Source organism: Gavia stellata, chromosome 17, assembly GCF_030936135.1.
Source record: "Gavia stellata isolate bGavSte3 chromosome 17, bGavSte3.hap2, whole genome shotgun sequence".
Classification (NCBI taxonomy): domain Eukaryota; kingdom Metazoa; phylum Chordata; class Aves; order Gaviiformes; family Gaviidae; genus Gavia; species Gavia stellata.
In genome coordinates this window covers 12035572-12061209 of record NC_082610.1, presented here as the reverse complement: position 1 = coordinate 12061209, position 25638 = coordinate 12035572, and the positions used below count along the sequence as shown (strand labels likewise).

The following is a 25638-nucleotide window of genomic DNA, read 5'->3' as shown; positions in this document are numbered from 1 at the left end:
CACACCTCCCCCCATATTTGCACACTAGTAGCTACAGTGACTGAGACAGGTCCCTCTCCAGAGGGAGAAATGAGAAAATCCTCCCTCGCTGTCGCTACTAGTGTGCAGGTAGGACTTTTTACAAGTCTGGAGAATACTGATACTCAGCAACAACTTGCCAAGATCAGGCTTGGGTTAATGGAAACAATAAAACCACCACTTAACTTCCAAATGGATTTCCATGGAGACAGCTAGACAGTTATGGGTCTGGACTTTTTTATTCAATAAAAGTTTGAGTTATAAATATTCTCCATTTGTTTCCTATTTACAATTGTAAAATATTTTAGGATAGCCTACCCATCACCTGTCATTCAACATCTCTATAAATGCCATGAAAACATCATTGTGAAATAAAAACGTCTTATTTTCAGCCCACAAACCCCATTTCCACACACTCACAAAATAAAATCAAAGGGACAAAAAGAGAGAAGGAACTGGGGGGGTGGGGGGCAAGAGGAATACAGTACAGCAGGCAACAATGCAATATTTGCTACACAGTAGCAAAAGAAACAGGTAAAAAATTTAGTCTGCTATGATGACAAGCTTTTCAGGATATTTGTTATAGACCAGCGTTGTCCAGTGCATTTCTGAAGGACGAGTTGAAATCCAAATTCATTTTCATTGTTTTCCTGCAATTCCAGGCAACGCTTGGATTTTCGGTTCTGGATTGGACCTCCCTTTAAAGATGGGGGAAAAAAAAAAAGGTGTTTGGATTAAACATTGTGAACTTGCATTGCTACTGTGTGATAATATAGGTTAGAGAATATTCCAATGTTTGTCTACTAAAGTCCACTGCTACTGTGAAAAATGTTTCCGTTACAGACAAAGCACTAGGTTGGATTTGGAGTGAAGGTTCCCTTTGTCACAGGCTGGTTTAATCTCTGATGCAGCTTTGAATAGCCTCAATTGCCTGGTCGCCATTTCAGCAAATGGGGTTCCTAGAATTGAGCTGTGTTTCTAGCCATGCTTTTCAACCATGAGCCAAAAGCCTTCCTGTTTGCTTCAGTTACCTAGCTTAGTGGTTCTGCTGCACCTCTGAAACAGCAAAAAAAAAAGGCAAAAGAGGACCAGTGCCTTGGCCAGGGGTGTCCTGTATGTAGGATGAAATGCAAAAAATTGTTTATGCTTTGAATTCTGAAATGAACTGTCTTTTTATAGTCTTATGTATGTTGCTAATTCTCAGTATTGACTCTGTTCAATTCTCAGCTTAATACTGCCATATTAAAGCCCTGTCTTCACTGTTGAGTTGCAGCAAATCTTAAATCACTGGGGCTACTACACAGTTAACTATAGACCTAAATTACAATTACATCATTACATAGGTGACACAAATTACTTTTTTTCCTTTAGTTCTGGTTTCGGTGGATTCTTTCACCCTCCCTCCTGTCTAATAAAGACAATAGATAACGTGTACACATTAGTGTCTGGGAAGTTTGTTCCAAGATACGCAGAGTAATTCACACAGAAGACTGAAAGTCTGACTTTGTCTAGAGTATCTTGGACTTGTGTAGTAGAGAATTACTGGCTTAATCTGCAAATCAAAGAATGGAGTGTAAATCGGTACAGATTAGTACAGTGGAAGTATGGGAAGGGCAGCCACATTTAAATTACTTATTTGTACAATGGGGAAAAAAATAGTTGCTATCAAAAAAACCCCACCCAACCCCATACAAAAAAACCCACCTTATCAGTTTTGTTCAAGTCTGTGTTATACCTTGCATTAGTAAGTCGTAACTGTGACAGATTTCTATTATAATCACAAGGATATTGAAAAAATCCCACAGAAATGCTGAGTTTGATTTTTCAGAGAAGGCTGTTCCTCAGGCAAGGGTAGCTCGTGCCATTCAGTACAGGTTCCGCTTCGTTCAGACAGGTGACTGGGGGGTCTCCTCTCCTTCTAGCCTACCACTAACACTTAGTAAGTACTTTCTCTCAGAAGTGACTTCTAAAAACATTTTTTTGGACCTGGCTAATGAAATACAGAATTAGGTTTGAAAGCTCTAAGTTTTAAATATGGCTTTGAGTAAGAGAGAGACCATTTCTAAAATAATCCACAAAAATCAAAACATGAGGCTCCCATAAATCCTCCTTGGTAGGCCTACATGCAGTCTAGATACAATTTTCACTGATTACTTTTACTAGACAGACAGGCATACAGCAGGCATTTTAATATACCTTCATAACAAAATGCTGAGTGAACTGTATTTTCCCACTGCTGCATAACTATTATTGACATTCATATTAATAACGGTAGTTAAATTTGGGTGTCTAGTGGGAGCATGAACTCCAAGCAATCTATAAGCAATAAAACTGCTTGACATACAAGAAATCTGAAGAAACTAGGATGGGAAGTTAGTCAAAGCTTTATTATATGCTGTTTGTTCCCTTATCCTAAGCATACGCCCTACCCCTGCAAGTTAGTTTGGCTTTCTAAAGCTCACTGGGGTGAGATTTATTTTTTCCAAATTAATTCAACGAGCTTTGAAGTAGGTCCTTCAGATACAAAACTCTAAGGGAATGGATATTTTTTCATTGACAAAAGAAACAGTTGTGGTGTTTTGGTTTTTTCCTTCTAGCAAAACATATGGTTTCTATTCTTAATGAAAACTGTTGATTATGATTTTCCTCTGCATAGACTTAGTGTTGCATGGCACCCAGGGTCAGCTCCCTGGGTTTAAATTGGGCATTAGTTTACCACAAGTGTTTCTGCATAAACCCAAAATTGAGATCAACTTCCTTGGGCTTCCAAATGATGCTGGAGGTGCTTGTGTTGCTGCCATTTAAGTTTCCTAGTTCTGTATCTTCCATTTATCAGTTAGTCCTTGTCTCAGTTTTGGTGTCTAAGACACCCTCAGCTCAGATCTTGCACTAAGGAAGCAAGAGAAAGAAGTTGTCCCACTTTCTGTCTTGTCAGAAAACTAACCAGTTATGGGAGACTAATTCAGCTTCATTACTTGCCTGATTTTTGGACCTGGGATATGAATCTGCCTGTGGCACTTTTAGACCTCTCCTGTCATTTCTAACTTAGTAGCGTAAGTGAAGAAACAGAATTAATTCTCTCCATTTTATGTAAAGCATGACAGCTAAAACACAGATTTATAACAGATTACAAAGGCCCATTGTTAATAGCAAGATTAAGAAAATAATACCTCACCAAGAAATAAATTCAAGCCTTCACGGAAATACAAAGAAGCTCTTCAGCATATGATAGCTGAAAACACATTTTACTACAGAAGATGGTGATAAAACTGAGGAAATTGAAGAAGGCTTTGGAGTAGAATTCATTAGCCAGACTAAAAAGATCATTAGGGATTTTTCAGAAAGTAAATACGAATCATTACTGTATCAGCAGTGGCCAGGAAATTTTTCTGACATATTATTAGAAAAACATCTGCAGAAACAAATATTCTAGGTATACAATATGATTTTTTTAAATTAATTACTGAACACTGTTCCCAGAGGGGTGGGAGTGGGAAGTAGTTTAAAAAGGGAATCTTTTATCCACTCATAGCCCTGATAATTATGGCTAGATGCAGAATTTACAGCTAAATATATTGTTTGGTTTTGCTTTGGCAACAAATCCAGATGATGATGTAGAATGTTGGTCTTTCTTTTGATAGCTAGGATTACCTAATAAGTAATTTGTAGAAAAGGAAAAACTAGCTTTATGCTATGCAGTTGATAATGATGTGCATGGTTTTTCTGACTACAGCTGCTGTCCTGAGTAACAAGTTAACAGGACAATTAATTTAGAAATAAATTGAACGCCATTTTGAGAACTGACAGTCATAAAAGGGTAAGCTCCAGAAATGCATGTTGGTGAGAGATGATTCACAGGTTGACATTTTCTGAATTTTCTTCCTCACTTTTTAAAGGGGATGCTCTTTGTAAGTGTCTCTCCTGAGTCTTCGTTTTGCCATATACTGCCTGCTGTCCTACTTGGTAGCATTAAGAAAACCATCAATGCAGAACCCGCTGTACTGAGTAGTCACTGGCTACTTAGTGCTCTAAGTTTCATAATCTAAAGTTCTGAATTGAAACTTAAGATGTGTTTCTACACTATATATGATAACAACAACAAATGCTACATTTTATACCTTTTTCTACTAACAGGAATGTTAGATATAGGTAAATCCTGTGTTTCTAAACCATCTCTGGAGTCTTGAGTGAGACCTGACCTATAGAAAAGAAGCCAAAGTTAATGCTCTGCACCGATGTTTTCTTCAGGGTAATTTTGCTCCAACTAAAAAATAAAAAAAATTTTCTTATAATCTTTCTTTTCATGGATTGTGCCATCCAGTAGCTGCCTGTGTAGAGAAACAATATTATGATATAGCTAGGGAAAAGCTGGAAATGCTGGATACATTGGCTTTATTTGCATGTTTTACAAATACATTTTGTAAAAAGCTTAGAAAAGTTACCTTTTTCTCTTTCATTCTGAGATTACATATAAATGACTTCTGCAAACAAGTCAGGCTTGATTTATCTGCCTTGATCTAGGCTTGCTTCAAGATGTCTAAAGTAGAAGACAGAGAAAGGCAACAAAGAGGCTTTAAAGTGTGATGGAATATTCAGATGGTGGGGAATTACAAAATATACTAAAATGAAATAAAAAAAGGACTTTGCTTAGGATGTAAATGAAAATTAGTGGGATCTGACTTTAGTGATAAAAAGTATGAATACCTGTGAATACCAGTGTGAAACTGGTGAATGAACTTTAAGGAAAAAAGGATTGTTAGTTTTTGCAAATTTCTAACTCTACTGTGATTTATGTGGGCATTAGGAAACCTGTTGAATTCATTGTCGCAGGCATCAATGTTCAGTGACTGACTAGATGTTCTTAGTGGGCTGAGTTAATTTTAAGAGCACTGATAAAACAACTTTTTTATAGGCATTCTGAGATGATCATTCAGACAAATCCAATCTCAGTCTTCATGAAGAGAGCACATTAGGGGTCAAGAAGGGAATCCTCCTGGTGATACAGTGAACTGCTGGCTCAGAATAGAGCTCATTTCTGCCACATTGCCTATGGCAGTCTTCTAAATGAGGTAATTAATCTAGTTAATTAATTTTCTGATCTGTGATGTGGCAAATTGTGTATTCCTAGGCTTTTGCCTTTTTGTTTGGTTTTGAAGCAATCATCACTTCTGTATATGTTACATTGCTTTATAAGGCACTTTCTGCATTGCTTGTCTGTGCAGAACTCTTGTTAACATGTCTTCCCCCCCAACTTCTGCGTATGCACAAGATGCAATATTAGTTTGCTAATGAAAATCCATTCACAGCATGCACCTGAAGATCATGCCTAAGAGCACCTTACTGCCTTATTCTTTCTCTTTTTCTCCTTATGGATGAAAATACTGTTCTAACATAGCATACCTAGAAAATGAATGTGAAGAAGAAAAGTTCACATTATTATTTACCAGCCTTAGCGCAGGGGATACCTAGTTATTCATCTTCAGCCAGACAAATAAGAAACTCCTTTCAGCATAATTAGAAAACACAAGGTAAGATTTTTATATTTATCCCTAGGAAAGAAGAGCCATTTTCCCTAGACATCTTAACGGATTCCCAAAGATTTATGGGTTTTAGATGAGCGAAAATACGCATTCCTATTTCTTTGAGATGTAACTCTTACTAAAATGTAACTTCTTTGGAAAACAAAAATACTGAATCACAATTTTATTTCCTTCATGTGTGTGGTGTATTCAGTTAGTCTAGGTTTTCTAATTTGAGTGCTCAATATGAAGGCTTCCTAACTCATTTTAACCCAGAAACTGAACTGCTTGCATTGTCATTATATGCTTATGATTAAACTAATCTCTAGAGACCAAGAAACAAATTGAGTGCCAACTGAGGAAAATTAAGAGATGAATTTGCACTAGTATTTCAATCGATCTGCATATTCTAACATGGGAATTTAAGTTGGGGTCTTTGGGACTTTGGTCACAGTATCTAGTTATCGAAAATGGCTTTTTCCCTAGTAACGACACAAATATGTTAGCTGATTATAATTGATACTGGGAAAGGAATGTCCTTGTAGCACAAACCTTGCACAGTTTACTGAGACAATAATAGAAATAATATAGTTTTTGTCTATTATACTGGGCATTGTCACTGTGAGGTTCAGGATACCAGACTTGATGGCCTGAGCATCTCACTAAATAACAAACCCTCTTTTCTTGTCATATATATCATCAGTGCATCCTGATTTAATTGCCTTCCAAATGAACATTTTTCTCAAGTATTTGCATATTGGATTGTAGGGTGTTACTTGGTAGCCAAACCCTGCTTACATACATATTCTTCTTGTCTCCAGTGGAATTAAAGATGCAAATTCTACTGATTTGATCAGGACAGAGTTTTGGTTTTGTCTCGGAAGTTAGAAATAATAAAAGATGTATGCTAAAAGTATTTCCATCCATCTCCCAGCTGAAGAATGCAGAACCCAAGAAGTGATTGGCCCAGTAATGCAAAGGAGGGACCAAGAACAGAGCTCAGATCTCCTGAAGCCCAGCCGCTTCATTTGGTAAGTGTTGGTTATCAGTCAAGTTGTAGAAAACATTCTGGACTTGGCCATTCTTTTGCATGTCTGTCATTGTAATGCCATGCAGCACCTTATCAGCAGCAGCTGTCATATGCAATTTTTGGATGAAGCCTATCTGGACATCTGAAATTAGGAAAAATCAGGTGGAACTACAACAAATAATTTCTTTGTAAATAAATGTGCTGTTTAAAATTATACGCTAAAATATGCAAATAGGGTATCTGTTTTGAAGGAAAAACATGGGTATGTGTTAACTTCCTTCTAAATTAATTCAGCACAAGTGTCTTTGGAGCTTAAATGTAGTCCTCAGGAGAGTAAATACTGCATAATGTGATATGCTGGAATAGACTTGAAATGCACCCACTAAAAGCTCATTTTACTGCTGTGTTCACACACAAACAAGCTGGCAAGTTCTACACCTAATTCACAAAGATTAAAACTTGCTACTAGAAAATTACTCCGAAAAGACGACTAAACTTACATACGGAAATTTTCATTACTACTAACTACAGCAATAACTGAAAACAAATTTAAGACTAGCTGTTAAAACACAATATTATATAGAAATATTTGTATTTAATATTTTTTCTGCATGTGTTTTGCATATACATTTTCATATTTAAGTTGAAGTCAAGTATTCAAAATGGGAAAAGATTGAATGCTTTCAGATTTTTGTATTTCTAAACAATTCCATTCTGCATAAATGGGACTAAAGCGTTTGTAGGCTTATAGTAAAACATAGTTCAAGGAGCATAAAAACCAAATACTCCAATACACCTGTTTTTAAAAAGCATTTAATATGACAAGAATATTGGTTAAGCTGCACATGAATTAGGGACAAATTAAAGGAAAATTAAAACATTAACTATCACTTTCTCATGTCTAAGCAGAACAATGGTTCAAGTTCCTGTCTTCCAGGTGTAACACCTTGTGCAGTTATCCAGTTAGTTAAATATTAAGTACAGGCAAGCTAGGGTAATATTTGATCACAAACAGGCAAAGAGTAGGTAAGTATAGAGAAAAAAAAAGTGCTGCTGATGTACTGGACCCATATGCCAACACTGCACTGGGGCCCCTGGGGTTTGCAGAAGTGCTTTTCTGTGGTTGAGGTTTGAAACTGAACACTTGGCAACACTGGTTATTTAAAAATCGGATAGCCTCACTAAAAATACGGAGCTTACCCTAGTCTGTTGGCTCAATTAACTGAATAATTAGGTTCTGTTATTCTTTATATTTCTTTATTTTCTTTACATTTCTGTATTTCTTTTAACAGGATCACAAGCACTTTCTGTTCTAAGCTGCCAGGCAGATAGCACTGCGTAATTATATAGCTGTATAGCAGTACAGCATGTCTTATACCGCAAATACACTTGATAAAAGTAGAGCATAAATTCAAATTCTTGATAAATTAATGATGCTGGTTTTCTGCCCTGTGGCTCTTATAATGGAAGAATCTGAAGAAGTTCATGGGGACAGTTGCTCCTGTAGACACACAGCTCTGCTGAAATTAATCCCTCTTGTACACTAATGTCCTTGGCTAATGTATGGGTTGAAAACTGGGAGTGGACATTAGAAGGAAACTGCTGTTTAATGGTGTTAGCCTCCACTTCTGCACTGTGTATGCTCACCAAGGTGGCATATACAGGCCACCAGTTTAATCCTGCCACACAGTCTGCACCCTGCATTCCCTTACTTGTTTGGGATGTGGTTGTGGGTAATGGTTCTAGCTAGCAGTAGTATTGCATATCCTTTAATTTCATAAGATAAAGGCAGGTAAGAATAATTCAGAATGACTGTCTTGCAAAGGCCAAAATCTGTAGGAGGAACAAGATTTAAATGCTTTCAGTAATTTTAAGGTCTATTCTTTCTTTATATAGCTACAGAGAGTATCTACTTAATCTATCTATTATCTAATACCTATTTAAATGAGATCTGAATCGTCATGTTTATCTGTGGAATACTGTAACAACTGAGTAATTAATTTGCTCTCATCTGTCTTCCCTTTTTCTTCCAAAGCAATTCCTACTATGATGTTTGGGAAATTATATATATGGTAACTACAGTTGTCAGCAACAAATTTTATTTACAGCTTCTCAGGATAGCATAAACCACCCCCTCTGAACACTTCGGGAAGATTTCCTGTGGAAACCTCCAGCACTGACTAGCACCACTATTCTCCATGACATGTAAAAGCAATGTTAGCATTGCAGGCAGATGTTACTGCTAGTGGCTATGGGTACAGGACAGTGCTTGGCATAGGCTCTGCACAGCCTCTCCCTTCCACGAGGTCTGTGATGAGTGGCCATCCCTATCGATGTATACTCTTCTTACCCTTTCTATGGCAACCACGCTAGAAGTTGAATTACTCAAATTAACAGAGCTTGCTGTACTGAAAAGAATTCAACATGGAACAGCCTTAAAATGATTAATCTCTTAGGTTTTTAGCTCTGCCACATATCCTTTCTTATACCTCTTTTTACACAGAGCCCTTACCTGTCACGTTTCTCACAACAGCAAATAATGACAGCATAGCTAGTCTGGTTAGAAGCATTAAAAAACAGTCACATCCCTAGCCAACTAAATATAAACATGAAGACACTTAAAGTAATTACAGAAAAACTTCCTCCTTTTGCCTTTGTTATGCTGCATGCCCTAAGCACACTTTCTAGATGACCTGCTGTCACCCAGGTGATGTATGTAAAGATGAATTTCACTGGTAGGGCAGGCATTATGTCACAACTGCCTTTCTAGCAGCAGTAAACCTGAAAAATCAGACTGGAGACTGAGAAACTTCTTAAAAAACCCAACCACCCCACCCACTCCAAAAAACCTGACTGCACTATTTAGAATGCACTACTTCTTAGTACACAGAACAAGCTTAATAGTATCAGATAGTCAGTTCAGAAGAGCATGGTTTTGGCCATAAACAGTTTCTACTGAAAGATGTTCCAAGGAGTTACCTATCCAGGTGCACTGGCCTCCATCTCCTACATCTCAGAGCCCCTTCTCTGTCACGCAACAGACCACGTAACACAATCACTACAGCCGTCCCAAGGACAGCAGCTTTACTGAGCACATGGACAGTGACTGTTGTGCATGTGTGCTGCTGACTTGATGCTCCCTGCAAGCATTTGGTTACAGGGGGGGAAGCAAACTGCTGCTGCCCGCACACCGCATGTGCATCTGCTCCTTGCCGTAAAGAGCTCACCATCGAGTGCGAGCAGGATTAATTGTTGAGTACTAAATAAGGGGAACTCAATGGCAAACTGAGGTTAGTTTTTGTTTTCCTAATGGTTCATGACACCAGAGCAGCTTCTATGTTTAAATTAATATTTTACTAAAATTCTGACCATTTTACTACCATGTAATTCTTGGAATTCCAATCCTCTCTGCCTTGTGTAATTTCTGGTGATTACTTACTATTTTGTTATAAGGTCTAATTTTGTTCTGATTAAATGAAAAAGGGGTGAGACAGACTGAACGAGGTAAACTGTCAAACACCTAGAAGACTTTTCAGCATAAACATATTCCCAAAATAAACATTTCCCTAAGAGAAGACTTGACAAAAAAACCTGAACAATAAAATTCTACAACACTACCCAGTTGACGAGAGTCTTTTCAGAGCTAATTTACATAATTTGACATAATTACAGTTATAAACACTTGAAGAAGCCTTGGGAGGAAGAATGTCACTGAAACCTAGATTTTATTGGGTCTTGTTGCATTTGGCAGCTGTACAAAACTGTGGAGCATGGAAATTTGCTCAGATAGATCCTGATTATACAAACACATAATACAAGCTTTGAATGCTTAATGCAAGTTTGTCCTGTACAGAAAGATCCCACAAAGTCTGCCAAGGCCTCTGTCCAGTCAGCCAGCATGATGTATAATGAAAACAGTTTGAGGTACTGGTGGTGGTTCCCTCCATATGAATGCCCATTAAGCCACTATTTTTTCCACAAGGCAGCAGTGGACATCTGAGTGTCTGCCTTCACCTGCCTACAACTGAAGGTAGCCACATAAATTAAAATTTTAAAACCAAAGTAGAAGATAGATTTAAAAAAAAGAAAGCAAGTTTGCTATTATACATACACACACGTGTGTATATATATGCATACATACACACACTTCTAATCAAAGATGCAAATTAAGAATTAAATAATTCTATAATAGATCTACAGAAGGAAGACCCCTAGCTGAGCATGACCCCTGTTTTCTATTTTTGTCATAAGGATTTCTCTCATCATTCCATTTCAACAATGCAAGGGAGGAGGAAAATGTTACCTGAAGAATCCTTTTTCCAAAAAGCTGTACAGTCTTCTATCAACCAGATTGAAGTCCATCTCCCACCACAGACTATCATGGTGCCTCTCAGAATATAGCGTGTTTTGCAGAAAAATGAGAGTTTCCTCATTCAAATTTTAAGATACATGTCTGGAACGCAGGGCAAATACTGATTTTTGTGCTGGTCAGGGATATCTAGTTCAATTGGTTTATCCTGCTCTGGTTGGTAAGTCATGTTCCCATGCCCTTTCTAAGACAATCCTCTACTTCCACTTCTGTATTTTTAATTATCTATATCATGAGACGTTCTTGTTGAATGCCTAGAGAATCCAGAGAAGTCAAAGCATACTTGCAGCCAAAGGAGGGTCTATAAAAAGCTGTGACCAGCATCTACAATTTAATTAGTATTTCACAAACGTCAAGACTACATAAGCATCAATACTTACAGTCCTGCTTATTTTCAATAGTTCTGCTCACTGCATAATATGAAAGATAAATACCAGAGCTTTAAAAACGTAATAAAAAGACTCTCTTCAGATAGACAGCTTCCTGTGTTTTCACAGAAACACATCCTTTCACCAGACTAAATGAGAGCATTTCAAATGGAGTTCATCAGCTGATCTTGGCAGGCCCTGATTACTCTCATTAGCTTTCTTCTAACTTACAGAATGTACAAGGGGCTGTGTACCATGCTGTATGTTAGAGAAATAAGGGCATTTTAATTGCATCGGGTATTAACAAAATCCTTTTTGAACAGCAAGCTTTTAATTATTTCATTTGTTTCTTAATTTATCACAAGGAAACAACTAATTAGCTTTCACTTCTCCTGGGCAGAAGTTTCTTTGTAGAAGACTTAAGTACAGTCCATAGAATCTAGTTTAACAGCGTTGCACCTTCATTGGGAGGTTATATTTGGAACATGGAATGGAAATAGTTTAACAGCGTTGCACCTTCATTGGGAGGTTATATTTGGAACATGGAATGGAAATACAGACAGAAAACAAACCTAAAGTAGTTAAATACCATTTTTGAAGCTTTTAATAGTGGAATTATCAATGCATTCTACTGCTGCCCCCCAAATCAGATTTACAAAATAGCAGCAGTTTTCTGGAGTAGAAACCATTAATTGTCACCAAAGGGTTGGGTTATACAGAGCAATCACTGAATAGGTGGACAGTACTAAAATGTTACTGAAATACTATTTAAATAAATATGTTAATTATACTTTTTAAAAACGGTACCAAAAATCAAGTGCAGAGATGGCCACAGCAAGGCACCCCCCTCATGACGAGACAATTGTTACAATTTGAGAGAAGACATAATTAAAACTCTGCCCCTGAGGAGACTGAAAGTGAAAGCTGGGATGTCTTTCCAGGTTAGGGATTTAAGGTCTGCTGCTTGAGAGCTACCCTTTAAAGACACAGATCTGGATTACTTTCAAGTATAACTACAAATTATGTTAATAGTATGCTTTACTGATTACTGTGCAAATGCTCTCTGCACTAAGGGAGATGCTAAACTGTATTACCAATGTCCTAAAATATACTGATCACGGCTGTTGAAGTCAAAGAAAAAAAACCTAATGAGCTGGCAGAAAAGATATTTGCAAACTCACATGGATGATACAGAAAAATTAAATGCACAAATAAAAATTACCTTAATGATGAGCCTCAGCCCATGGGCTGGAGTACTAGATTTGTAACCTCAAAACTGCAGAGGAGCAACTGTGATCAGCCAAACACACTAGCTATTAAATTTTTCACGGAAGCTAAATGATTTACTTGGTTTAGAAAGTACTGTAATCTCATTTTATTTATCCTAAGCAACTGACACATCAGTACGTGACATGGTAAAGTTCCAATGTCTTAATTCTTACCTTAGGAAAATCTTATTGAAAGACCAAATTTGACTATCTTTAGTTTCCAACCATTGGAACCTGTTTTGTCTTCAGGATAACCTGTGTCCCTCTATAGAAACACTGATATGCTTTGAGTCACTTTGCCACTTCCTCTTAGCTAAACTGAACAGAATTATCTCCATAAGCGTTATATCGCAGAACGTGTTTTCTAGCCCCAGAACTTTTGTGGCTTCCTTATAGCTCTCCCTTGTATTTCTAAATCAGTTATGAAGTGTGGACACCAGGCCTGGAGTCAAGTGCCCTATTGGCATTCTCATCACTGTGAAATCACTTCTTAGCCTTTACTTGCACTTCTTTTTATCTCTCTCTCTCACACACACACACATAGAAGCATTAGCCTTTTTAAGTAAAGAACTGCAAAAGTAGCTCATGATGAGTCTGTTATAGACCCACTATGCCCTTTTCCGAGTTGCTACTTCCGAACAAACAAACAACAACAACAAAGCTTTCTTTTTCTTGTTCCTAAATAGGTTACTTTGCATTTGACTCTATCAAAAATCACCTTTTTTAATTTTTTTGGATAGAGAGAATTCTGTAGCAGTCACTCTGCCTTAGAAACTAATTTATTGTGAACTCAGAAAATACAGTACAAGTTTTAAAACCTCCTGAGGTAGCTGACATTGGGATCAAAAGTAAACATAGCTTCCTGGCCCTGTGCAAAGAAAGCAAGGATAAATCTGGTTCTGTTCTGTTAGTAAACAGATTACTCATACTCTGGATACAGAAACAGAGTTTTTGTACTTTCTGAAATGTCTGCTGAGTAAGAATTACCTGAGTAAACTGCCAGTAAAGCTTCATTCTCTTGGCTTTGGCGTAATTGCATTCAATGAGCCTGGGCCTGCTGTTCACATCCACCAGGCATCTGTTGTCATCATCGTCGATAGTGGGACTCAGAACACCCACATGGAGCTGCTGATTGCTTGTGTAATAAACGTTCTGCAACAGGAAGCACAAACAGGATTTGTAGCCTCTAGACAGAAGCAGCACTTTTACCAAAAAGCTAATGGCAAAGATAAATATGCTGAATAGCAGTAGGCTGACCCCATAGTGGCTTCTAAATTATTTCCTTTCATGCAGGAGGCAACACAACATTTTAAAAGTTGTTCTAAATTAACAATTAATTGTTACCAACAAGTAAACGCCAGTTAACTACTTAATAGGAAACAGGCAAACAAAACTGATTGTTGTCTCATCATGCGCCTTTTTACTTCTGTTTCCTATGGTCATGCACCGTGGGTCTTCAAAGAGCAAGATGTACACCCTCTAGCAGGAAGTGGGGTTAGTTTGAGTATTACCATCAACTCTGATTAGACTATTTCATCTGAGGATAATACCTGACTGGAGAGGTAAGAAAGCAAACAGCAACACAGCAGTTCAGCAGGAAGGATCTCAATCTTTTATACGACAGACAGAAAGATAAATGAAGGTTTTCTACAAACCAATGCTAAAAAACCCCCAAATTTCAGGCAGCTAACCAGAATCCAGTATATACAATAAAAAGTTATTAGCACTTGGTGACAGACAGACACATGGCAGGAGAGAACAGAATGGCCATGTTTCAGGCTATTTGTTCTCATTTTATTTTGTGTATGTCAATGTACACAGACACAAGAGACTGGAAAAAGGGACCAGACACTGGCTGCTCTGGATTTATAGCAAAGGAGTGCTCTCATAGGCTTCAGTGATTACACTTATGATGGAAGGCATGAGACTATTATATTACACAAATTCTTTCCACTCTGACCATAAACAGATATGTGGGAGGTTTCTCTAGAAGAAACAAACAGAAAGGGAAGGAAGGTGAGCTTGCTAGACTGAGTCAATAATGTGTCCTCTTGAAGATAACAGGTTACATACACGCCCAGAAAGGTAACACAGGACTATGCCGGGATTGTCTGTTTGCTAATCACAAATAGAATTTATTTTGCTAAAATCAGACCTTTTTCTTGAAAGGACCATGAGAAAGATGAAATGGCAACATCATGCTTTAGCAGCCTTATCTGATAAGGGTAGGTGTGAGGCTTTGACAACTCTAGTGGCATCAGAGTCACAGCAGACAAGAGCTGGACAGAAGCACCAAATTAATGTCCCTGACATCTTACTGTATCCATTTTATGTGTCCGTAACAAAAGGGGAGCTGGAAATTATGCTGTGTGTATGTGGGAATCTTTTCCGTTCCTGGAGGTTGATGGTACTATCTCCTGGTATCTGTTAATTGTTGATGTTGTAGCTTGTTTTATATGCGCATATTCTTGTTTGTGAAAACTCTGACAAAATATTGATTGCAAATAGGAGAGAAAGCAGCAAAACAGAACAAACCAGTACTGAGGAGAGATTTGGGAGCTTAATGTAAAAAAACCAACTTTGAACGCTGAAATCCGTCAATGCAGGGATTAAATACAGATCAAAACAAATGGTGGTGTTCTGTGCAGTACTACGTCCTCTGTTTACCCTCCTGGAACATTGCTGGGGCAGATCCACAGCAAATGTAAACTGACATAGTTGCATAGAAGTTACTGAAGTTGCTATTAATGGTTTATATTAATCAAAGATTTGACCCCCCTCATCAAGTTGCATTCTTTTCACCGCATAGAAATAACAATAGAAATCTGAGCTGGCTGAACTGAGGTGAGTCTAGGTTTTAAGAGTCTGAACAGAAAAAAGTTCAGTAGTTCAGTGATGCCTTACAGGAGAATAAAAGGGTAAATAAAAGGACTTAGCAGCGCACATTTCCAAAATAGTTGGTTATTACTGATTGAAGTAAACTGTAAGTACTGTGGAAGGACTAACAAGACCACACCCCAACAGACTCCATCTGTAAGTCACATAATTAACATTCCTGCAAACAAAACTGATGCTTTAGAAGAGCAATAAACATTTAGAATGCACTTTCCAGACAGACCAACAGCAACTATTTTAGATACATTTAAGATCTATCCAGATGCTTTTTTTGGAGAGACTGAGGTAGCAATATAGCAAGGCAGTAAGATCAAGATGATCTTTAAAGGGAATTGTTAGGACACATTGACTCTGCAGATGAACATTTTGTTGCAGCTCGTTTGCCTCTTACCTAAAATTACTACTAGAAAAATGAGAGGGATATTGTCAGTTTTTGACATTTTTTACTAATAGGTAGTGATTTGTTAATACCATTTTTTCAGCACATTGTCACCACAGAAAACATCGTAGAAGAAAACCAAGGGGTTTTGCATTTTTTTAATTTTTTTTTTTTTCTTACACATTGGTCACTGAAAACAATTGAGCAGGCTTGGCAGTAACACTGAGAAGTCCACACTATAGCTCAGGGTTGCTTGTGCAAAAAAAGTCATGTACCTGCAAACCCTCAGGGCTGAGCTGTTTTTACTAGCTCAGTCTCCTCGGCCTTTCAGAGCGGCCTGAAGGTAATCATTTCATCTTCCTGGATAAAGCAAGCCCAATTCATAGTGCAACTCCGCCAGCTTTTTTTTGATGTCAAATCAGCAATGGTTCAGTCTGAGCATCTTTCTGGGCAGAAGCAGAATGATGGCTCTGGCTGGGGGAATTACTGAATTCTGTTTGTCAGCAAAACTATACAGGAACAGAACAACCAAATGCAATTATGCTTAATAGATATAATTAGCAGGTTGTTGCTTATCTTTAGAGAGCTCACCCTACCTGCCAATATCACTTCATTTTTCATCGTGGATCAGTTTAGAAAAAGAGGTGTGAAATCTTGTATTCTCACCTAGCATTGGGAAAGACACCTTTCAGTTCTTAAGTGGCATGTAAAAATAAATAAGCTCAAACTGGAACAGACTGTGGTACAGTGGCAGTTAGTCCTGCTAACTAGGCTCTTTCAGGATGTTGCTTTGCTTATCCAGTAATATGGCTATAATTTAATTATTCTATATATTAATTATTATAAATATTTTACTATCTTATCCAATAATACCATATCTTATTTCAGAATTAAAAACACTGCAAAACCTGGTAATTTTACTACTATGTTTTTCTAATGGAGGGATCACATCAAAAGCACATACCCTCTACAAATTCTACTTGAGCAGCACGCTAGCAAACAGCAAGGTATCTGTTTGTGTTGCACTTGGCCAGAAAGTTTTTCTTAAAACATATGGACAGTCCCTGGCTCCTTTCCCACAACCTGAGAATAAAACAGTCCCTGCACTGAGACAGCATAATAGTAACTACGTCAGGATGAAGGGATGACATCCATTTGGTAAAACAGAATTAACTAGTGACAGTACTGATAAAACTTGAAATGCTCTTCTAGTCTGAAACCTAAAGCTATTAAACACGAAACCACGGTAAAGCCTCCCTTTAAATAATTTCATATATTAAGAAAAGTATTTTAATTGCTTTCACACTATATCTCCCTGTTTCTATTTGATTATTTTAATTTTCCAAAATACTTCTGCGTTTTTTTGGTTGGTTGGTTGATTTTTTTTGTGGTTTAGTTTTGGGGTTTTTTAGTTTAAAGGTGGTACACAAATTACCTTTCTGGAATGGGCAGTAGGAGATAACCAGCTGAGTTACATGAACTGAATTACCATCTCATAATGTACTTGTTACGTATGCACATGTATGAATTTTTATTGATCATATTTTAAATTCACCTGCAGGTAAAATACGATTTTACAGATTAAAACCATGCTCATGTTTTATCATCTTATGTGTAGCCCTATAAAAAACAGTTTGCACTTGCGATTTAAATCAGTTGTTAAACAGATAAATGCCCACAGCAGTACTTTTCAAGAGAATGCTTTTACCAAGCATCAATAAGTACGCTAGCTGTTTTGCAGTCCACTTCAGCACAAAATGGACAACTGAGGCACTTCTGTTTAGAAAGATAACAGGCAAAACACATTTTACCAGCACATGTGTTCCTACAATATTGGAACATCACGAGCAACTAACACAACAAGACAGAAATTTTGCAGTAACTTAGTAAAGCAATTTTTGATCACTCCCTCCAGTACTTTCTTGGAAGTTCAAATGACTGACTATTGAATATGGACTACTAAGTCATTAGGGTAACTTTGAAACTTTTACTGAGAACTTGGACCTTTCATTTCTGCTACAATAGCAGATGTCACAGCAGTCCTTGTTCAAGGGACTGGAAACTCAATAGCCAAACATTTGCTTAGTTCCACTGAAGTCAATACACTCGCTGTATGCTGATTTACAGCGTTCATTCAAAGTTCCTTTGCACTTTCACTGAAGACGCAGCCTCAGCAAAACACAACCACACATTTTCACATCACCATCACATACATACTCCCTGAGGAGCTGCTGAATTTCCACAGAAAAAAGTCTTGCTTGGATGTTGGTACCAAAGCACATGATTAAAAAAAAACCCCCTCCCTTATTTTCTGTAACAAAATAAGCCTCCTTACATTTCATGAGTCTGTTCTAGCCCACAGCACTTTACCGTCTATTTCTTTTACCATAACAGTCTTGATACAGCTATGTCTCCTGGGCAACTGGAAGGGAGCACCTTTGTTCAGGAAATCAGTTAGGTTCGACAAAAGGCACTTATCTGCGCAAAAAGTGAAATTATAAGGATTCAGCATTACTGTCAGTTAGAAACTCTGTAAAAATGTGGGCAGGATTTGTGATCTGGAAAGTGTCAGAGTCAACATGCGGCCAGAGCCTTAGGCAGTTCCACATCTCCTTCAACCACACTCCCACCAAGTGCTTTTCAAGGGTGGATGAGTGCCATTCACACACTGACAGGCTGGGTCTGGAGGCTGCCACTTGCTGCGTGGTTTCCCGGCCCTCTCTACAGGTCCAGCTGCATTCAGAGTCCTCAAGAAACTTCCTCTGGAAGCCTGGGGCTCGCAGCAGATTAAAGTGATGGAAAAGAAGTTGTTCAAAACAAAACCTGGTGTTACTAATCTGAAGGTTTACAGCAAACAAATGATTAAAGTAACAAAAACTTCATACCTGGGTCTGAAGAAAAGCTTGTCAGTTGCCTTCAAAGCTTGACATAGGTCTCTGCTACAATGCTTCTGTTTCAGCCTCTCTAGTGTTCTTGGAGAAGAGCCTCATAACTAATCACCTTCATAACTAATTTTCCTCTGGACTGTAAAAGGTGTGGGGGGTTTATATCTGCTGAGAAACTTGGCCTGCAAATATCCTTGTGCCTGTAAAACGGCATCTTCCAACTAAAGGACCAATAATTCCATAGCTTTCTTGAATTTATTTTCCTAGAAGTGTCCTATCTAAGGCCATTGCTTCATTTCCTGTTTGCTCCACCTAATAATCTCTCTGATTATTCACATTAAGACAAAATATAAGAAAAGCAAACTGAGATTGGTATCACATTAATAAAACTAATAAAATGGTTCCCAAAATCTTCCTAAGGTGAAAGAGTGAGATTTAGAATCATAAGATCATAGAATGATTTGGGTTGGAAGGGACCTTAAAGATCATCTAATTCCAACACTTCTGCCATGGGCAGGGACACCTTCCACTAGATCATCTTGCTCAAAGCCCCGTCTAGCCTGGCCTTGAACACTTCCAGGGTTGGGGCATCCACAGCTTCTCTGGGCAACCTGTTCCAGTGCCTCATCACCCTCATGGTGAAGAATTTCTTCCTAGTATCTGATCTAAATCTACCCTCTTTCAGTTTAAAACCGTTACCCCTTGTCTTATCACTACACTCCCTGATGAAAAGCCCCTCCCCATCTTTCCTCTAGGCCCCCATTAAGTACTGGAAGGCTGCTATAAGGTCTCCCCAGAGCCTTCTCTTCTCCAGGCTCAACAACCCCAACTCTCTCAGCCTGTCCTCATAGGAGAGGTGCTTCAGCCCCCTGATGATTTAGTCAAGGCATACTTGTTATTTTTTCTAAAAATTTTTTTTTAAGAACAAAATTTATTTGTCCTAGAGAGACAGATAAAAGATGAAAACATGAATGAGTGCTGGTTGAGAGCTGCATAGCCTAGGATTATTAAGAAATCTTCATAATGACTAGGAACTATTAGTGAAAATTTGGTGTCCTATATATTTTCCCCACCTGCATTTCAGGTGAACTAATTTGCTGTGTTGCTTTTTCTATTTGGTATTCTAAGCCTAACTTTTTCTTACAATACAATATTGCAATGAAAACAAAAGCTGTATACAGTACTGCTACTCAGACAAACTCCAGAATAAAGGAGAAGCAGCTTCATGCTTTATTTGCTGTTGGACCAAGCCATTCCCTTGCTTATTTCTGGGGAACGCAGGGACTCCTCCTCCCTCTTGATGCAATTGCATGTAGCAAATCGGCATAGAAGAGAAAAAGGAGAGTTCACACTTGGACTCGCAGTCTCCCCCTAAATCTCACTTGTTACATTCAGAACAAGGGGTCCTTTTGCCCTTCTGTTCCACCTATCTCCTCCTAGGCAAATTCTGCTTTCAGCTGTAATCCTGAAATAGCACTTGTACAGCCAGCCATCTAACTGCCAAAGAGTTCATTCTCTGCTAAGCTAGTGCACGCTAGGAAAAACATGTGCACAGCACATGCAAGTGCCAGAGGCATAAAGTGGGCATGGCAAAAAGCAGATCTGTGTAAGAATGCATACTGAATCTATCATACATATGTAGCAGATACTTCTTTCCTGGTGTTAGAGCTCATCTGACAAGATTTGGCGACCTTTGTTTACACAGGGGGAATTCTTCAATTACTTCAATACTTCAATTCCTTCTTAATAGCAGCGAGGCTCAGCCTAGCCAGATGGAGCGGACCAAAAGCTTGGGACAGACTTCACTGGCACAGATCAGCCAGTCAGTCAGGGCCTGGCAAACTGAAAGGCCTTGCTGTTCTTCCTAGAAAATTACCAACTGGATTGCTGTGGCAGGTTTCCTGTAGGGCTAGAACGATAATTTTGGTGGGATACTCACATCTTATGTGCTGTGTTGCAGTGGTGCAGTACAGAACACATCCTACATCTGCCATGAGAGCAATGGAGGCCCAGGTAATTCAGCCAACTTTTTTGCCTAGTGAAAATACTTCAAACACCTACACAAAATAAAATTTGCACAAAAAACCATGACGCTTTAGAGTACAAGGGAAAGTAAATGAGCTCTGCTTACTTGGACACAAACACACAGCTTTGTCCTCACAATCATGCGATGTAGAGTTTCTATTCATGAGAAGTTTGCCCTAAAAGGTCAAAATGTGATTCCCGTTGCAATTAACACTGACATTCTGCTGACTTTAAATGCAATGAGATTTTTGGCTCCAAGTTTATTACTAAACTTTGAAAAGCCACCAGAGTTGATAAAGACTTCAGAGCTGAAGAGGGTTGCCAGCTGCAGTAAATTATTCATAGGAGCTGGTTTATCATGTAGCAAAAAGGTACAGTAAGATGTTCAACTTAACACAAGATGATTATCTGAAGGATAAATTGCCAACTCCCCACTGGAAGTTTAAAGCAATATACACCAATTTTCAGGCTGAAAGCCATTTGTAATCCTTATGGCAATGTTCCCAGACGAAATCACGCTGGAGACTGGTACATGACTCTGCATTTATAATGAGCAAACTTAATGCTCAGCACCAGCAGTATTTATTTGCTACCCTGCTTTCAGCATAATAACTACGAGGGATAAGAAGCCTCATTCAACACTACTTTATTCCATCTTTGAACCGTATTTTTCTTCAAATGAGTCCATGAAGTCATTTATTGTCAGGAGTAATATATTAACATATTAGGTCCAAAGTCTCACAGCAGATTCATACTTCACTACAACTCCAGCTAAAGAGCAGTCTGGTGGATTCCAGTAAATCCAGATTTAGCTAACATTGCTGTTACTTGGCTATATACATTGTTCCTGACTTTTATTCCAGCATTTCTTCTTACATAAACACATCTAAATGAAAGAACTTTCCAACCCTGATAAGAAACTCTGCAGAGAATCCAAGTTCATTATGAGTAACACAAACAACTACATCACTAAGATAAAAATCAAGTGTTTTCTCATTTACTATTCATGTAGGAGGTGGCAGCAGGGAGAGGCTGTGCTGTCCTGTAGCCACAATCAGCAGCATTGCTGCATCTTGTGCTGCCCTAAGAGACTTACTGCTGAAGAAGTACAAGCATAAGAACACAGGCTGAGAATTACAGAAAGTTACCCCTAAGCTATAGGTCAACCTTTAGAAGATTTGTGTTATTTTTTTGACGTAGGTTTTCAGCTGGTACAGCCTGATGATACAACTTTAAAACAATTATAACCATATGATAGCAATGTTTAGGACCTATTCACTGTGAAACTTGGCTTACTGATGAGCTGATGAACAGCTAGTATACCAAGCGTAGCAACACTATAATTTATACTTAAATTGTAAAGCATGTAAGAAGGAAACTACTCACTATTTCACTTCAGTGTTTAGATGTGTAACTACTGAATTAACCCACCAGCATACTGATTATCTGACCTACTTGCTCTTCTTCATGCCAGTGCACTAATTAACTTCTGAATTCTAAGCAGCAATCAATATTTGATAGCAATAAAGCCAAGGTGCTCAGAAACATTAAATAATATAGTGTGATGCTATAAATACAGGCTTAAAGACACAAAAATGTTAACATTATTTTAATAGAAAACAGACAGGAACTCAATGCCAGACTTTTAAATTTAAATTAATGGAATTTAAATTTAAATTAATGGAATTTAAATTTAAATTAATGGAATTTAAATTAATGGAATAAATGGAATACGTAATTCTGCTGTTGCCTACTTTGGTATTCTGCTTTGGTTTTCTTTAAAACAAGCAAATAAAAATCCTGTTACTTAAGCTCCACTTTTTAAATTGAATAGAACTGTCAGTCATAGTTTTTATATATGCTTTCAGTACTTACTTCTGTAGTTTTCCTAATGCTGGTAACTACAGAATTAACAAAACCTAGCTAAATTAAAATTTTACTTGATTCACTCCCTAAAGCTTCTCTTGGTTTCGCTCTTATCTCTGCACAAGAGCTCTACAAGTCTTCCACAGGGAAAAAAAATAAAAGGCAGTAAAAAAAAAATCAGAACCATTCTAGCATAGACAACTGTGTCCTTTTTTAAAAAAGCATGCTGTCTTACGGCTCCTGTGACTTTGTCCTATCTGAATTTTCCTTTTCCCTCTCACACTAATCCCTCTTTACCCTTCACAGTTTTCTTTGTGGATTCCTACAGAATCCCTTGTCTTTCTAACCCTGTTTTCTTCTTCTTCAACACACTCATCTGCAAAGAAACTCAGCTGTCGTCTCCATATGCTGATGCACTGGTCCATACTTTACACCAGAGTTGACCCCTTCTGGCCAAATTAAAATCTGAGCTAGTTCATTGTCATCTGTTTATAAGCATTTGGTAGCTCAGCACCAACAGGTTTAAAAGCAGATTTTTACCTTTTCACAGCTACACCCAAGTGCTTCATGCTACTATGGGCATAGTCATGTCCAGGTAATCATGCAGTTACATAACACACATCGTCTTCTTGAACTTCTTCCAGAGTCATCAGATCTTGTTATACAGACTTTTTTTCCCTGCAAAACATCTCTAAAATACAGCTTCTCCACTCCAAGTCAACCCTTGCTGGCTTTCCTCAGGGATGTCAACACTCACGCCCTCTTCAAATCCATCCTGAATGCTCCTGAAAACTTGGTTTTCAAGTTGCCTTTCAGGAAGGCAATATCCTTCCATTTGTTCTGTTTTCCATGCTTGTCTTCATTTTCAAAGCCCTTTCAAAGCCCTTCTCAAACCCTCCTCTTTTTACTTATCAGCCTACTAAGTATCAATACGTTATCTTCCAACTCCTAATTAGATCAGGACGCTAGCCTTCATTAGTCACATTTTTCAAGCAAATATCCTGGAAGCTAGGAGAAGTAATGCTGGCATCTTCCAAGGAACTTATCTTCCTCTGCACATTTCATGGAATTTCCCTTTTGCCCAGATGTCTCAAAAAAAACCCCAACAAAAACAAAAACAAACAAAAAAACCAAACCCCAAACAATAATTTTGCTGATGTACCAAAAGCATTACTCCAAGAGTACTATGTCAGTACCTCATAGCATTCCCTTCTCCTCTCTGCCACAATCTCCTGTTCCTAACATTCTATTTGTAGACTTCAGCTCTTCAAGTCAAGGGCATACTTTTTATTATAAAGCTGTAGAGCACTTAATATAATAGATTTCTGAGTCATTATTGGGATGCCTAGAACTAAAATAAGCATAACAATAAAAAAAGTAGTGCCAGGGATGCAGCAGGTAGCTTATCACTTCTCAGAAAAAATGTATATGTTTTTCCTAGTGGTATAACCTTCTGAATGTTTGTTAAAATAAATTGTGTTATTTCTACTACTATTACTTTTTCTAAACTGAATTTCGTAAAATGTTGTATCTGCAACTCATAAGTCAAGTCAGGCAAATTACAAGCAAGTGCCACACCTTCTTAAGATACTCTACTAACATCTTGATCTCGAGGGTTTGGGGGTTCTTTTTGGTTTGTTTTGGTTTTTTTTTAATCCAGTCCTGTCATCTTTAATCCTGTATGGTAGTGAGCAATGACTATGGATACAGAGGTCCTCTTGGCTTCCACAAGTGCTGTGAACTTTTAGCATTTTGTGAAGGGGACGAAGTAAGGTATTTACATGTACAACGTTGAGAAGAATTCCCAGCTCCCTACAGATGCTACTTAACCCCTATGCCTACTGGCTCTCCTGGCTCCACTGAAAGTAATCACAAATCTGTTTCTAATTTCGGATGAGCCAGATCCAAATCTCACCCATTCTTCTTAGGGTCATGCGTATATTTGATTTAAGGTTTCCAGAGGTACCACACTGACACCAACATATAAAAGTACAAGAAAAATTGTCTAAAAATTACTTATTTTGGTGCTGAAGACAGTAAAATACAGACATTAAAACATCTACATGAAAGTGAGGCATCACGTCCAGAAAGGGAAAATAAAAAGGCAGCACATTTCAACCTAAGGTAGTTAGTGAAGGTCTGATGACCTTTCGTTTGTTTGTTTGTTTAGGCTACCAGCAGGGACATACTTATTTTTCCCCACAAAACAAAACACCCACAAGAGTTCATCAGTCAAACTTGAGTTTATAAAGTGACCTCCTTGCAAGCACCTGTGAGAGAAGAACAAATTGAAATACAAAAGCAACTGTTCTTAAGGTCTTAAAAAGTCTCAGCAAACGTAGTAGTTTTTTAGTCTGCTTCTACAACATGCAAAGGAGTAAATCCCATAGCAAGAAGAATGGGGCTTGATTCATTCACAGCAAACCTAAAATTAAGTCTGACATAATTCCACTGAAATCAGATGAACTGTCAGGATCCAAGAGTCTTTCCCCACTTTCCTTTGCATGTGATAAACTTTATAGATGATCTATAACAAGTGGCATCAATACAGTGACCTAAATGAAAACATGCTGATTTTACTCTACAAAGGCTGCAGTCAGAACACAAGTGGAACATCTTGTTGAGACTGAGGTGAAGCTGGAACCTAAAGATCCTGCAGGACTCAGAGAATGTAAAACTGTGAAAGGTGCTTTGTGCTGAGATTTTTAAGATCATTCCAGATTTTATGGGAAGGTGGGCTACCTGTCATTCCATTTAGTCTAGGCTAGCAGAGTAGCTGAAGCCAAGCTATAGAGAACTCAATTAGAGACTTAAGTTACAACGGGCTGAATACAATGAAAATAATGTGCAAATTGAAGTAATAGCCTAGGACATCCCACAGTCTGTCGTGGCTCTGACAAAAGGGAAGCTCTGAAGGTCTCACCTAGTCCTATTAGCAGTGTTTCCTTCAGCAGCAGTTTTAACCTCCCACTTGACCTCCTAACCTTGCACTGTTTGGTTTTAAATAATTATACTC

At 38.0% G+C, this 25638-nt stretch overlaps 1 protein-coding gene across 3 annotated transcripts in view; it reads right to left on the bottom strand.

Moving 5' to 3' along the window:
- Positions 1 to 252: 252 nt before the first annotated feature.
- The window catches only part of GALNT18 (polypeptide N-acetylgalactosaminyltransferase 18), a 232430-nt gene continuing 207044 nt past the window's right edge, over positions 253 to 25638 (bottom strand). For 2 of the 3 annotated variants that reach the window (XM_059825813.1, XM_059825814.1), the window contains 2 exons: positions 13560 to 13724; positions 253 to 716 (listed from right to left, as the gene is read on the bottom strand). In XM_059825813.1, coding sequence (XP_059681796.1) covers positions 570 to 716; positions 13560 to 13724 — 312 coding nt within the window. In that variant the 3' untranslated portion in view covers positions 253 to 569. Of the gene's footprint in view, positions 717 to 13559; positions 13725 to 13970; positions 14183 to 25638 lie in introns of those variants that run through there. The other variant, XM_059825815.1, reaches the window with a different exon arrangement.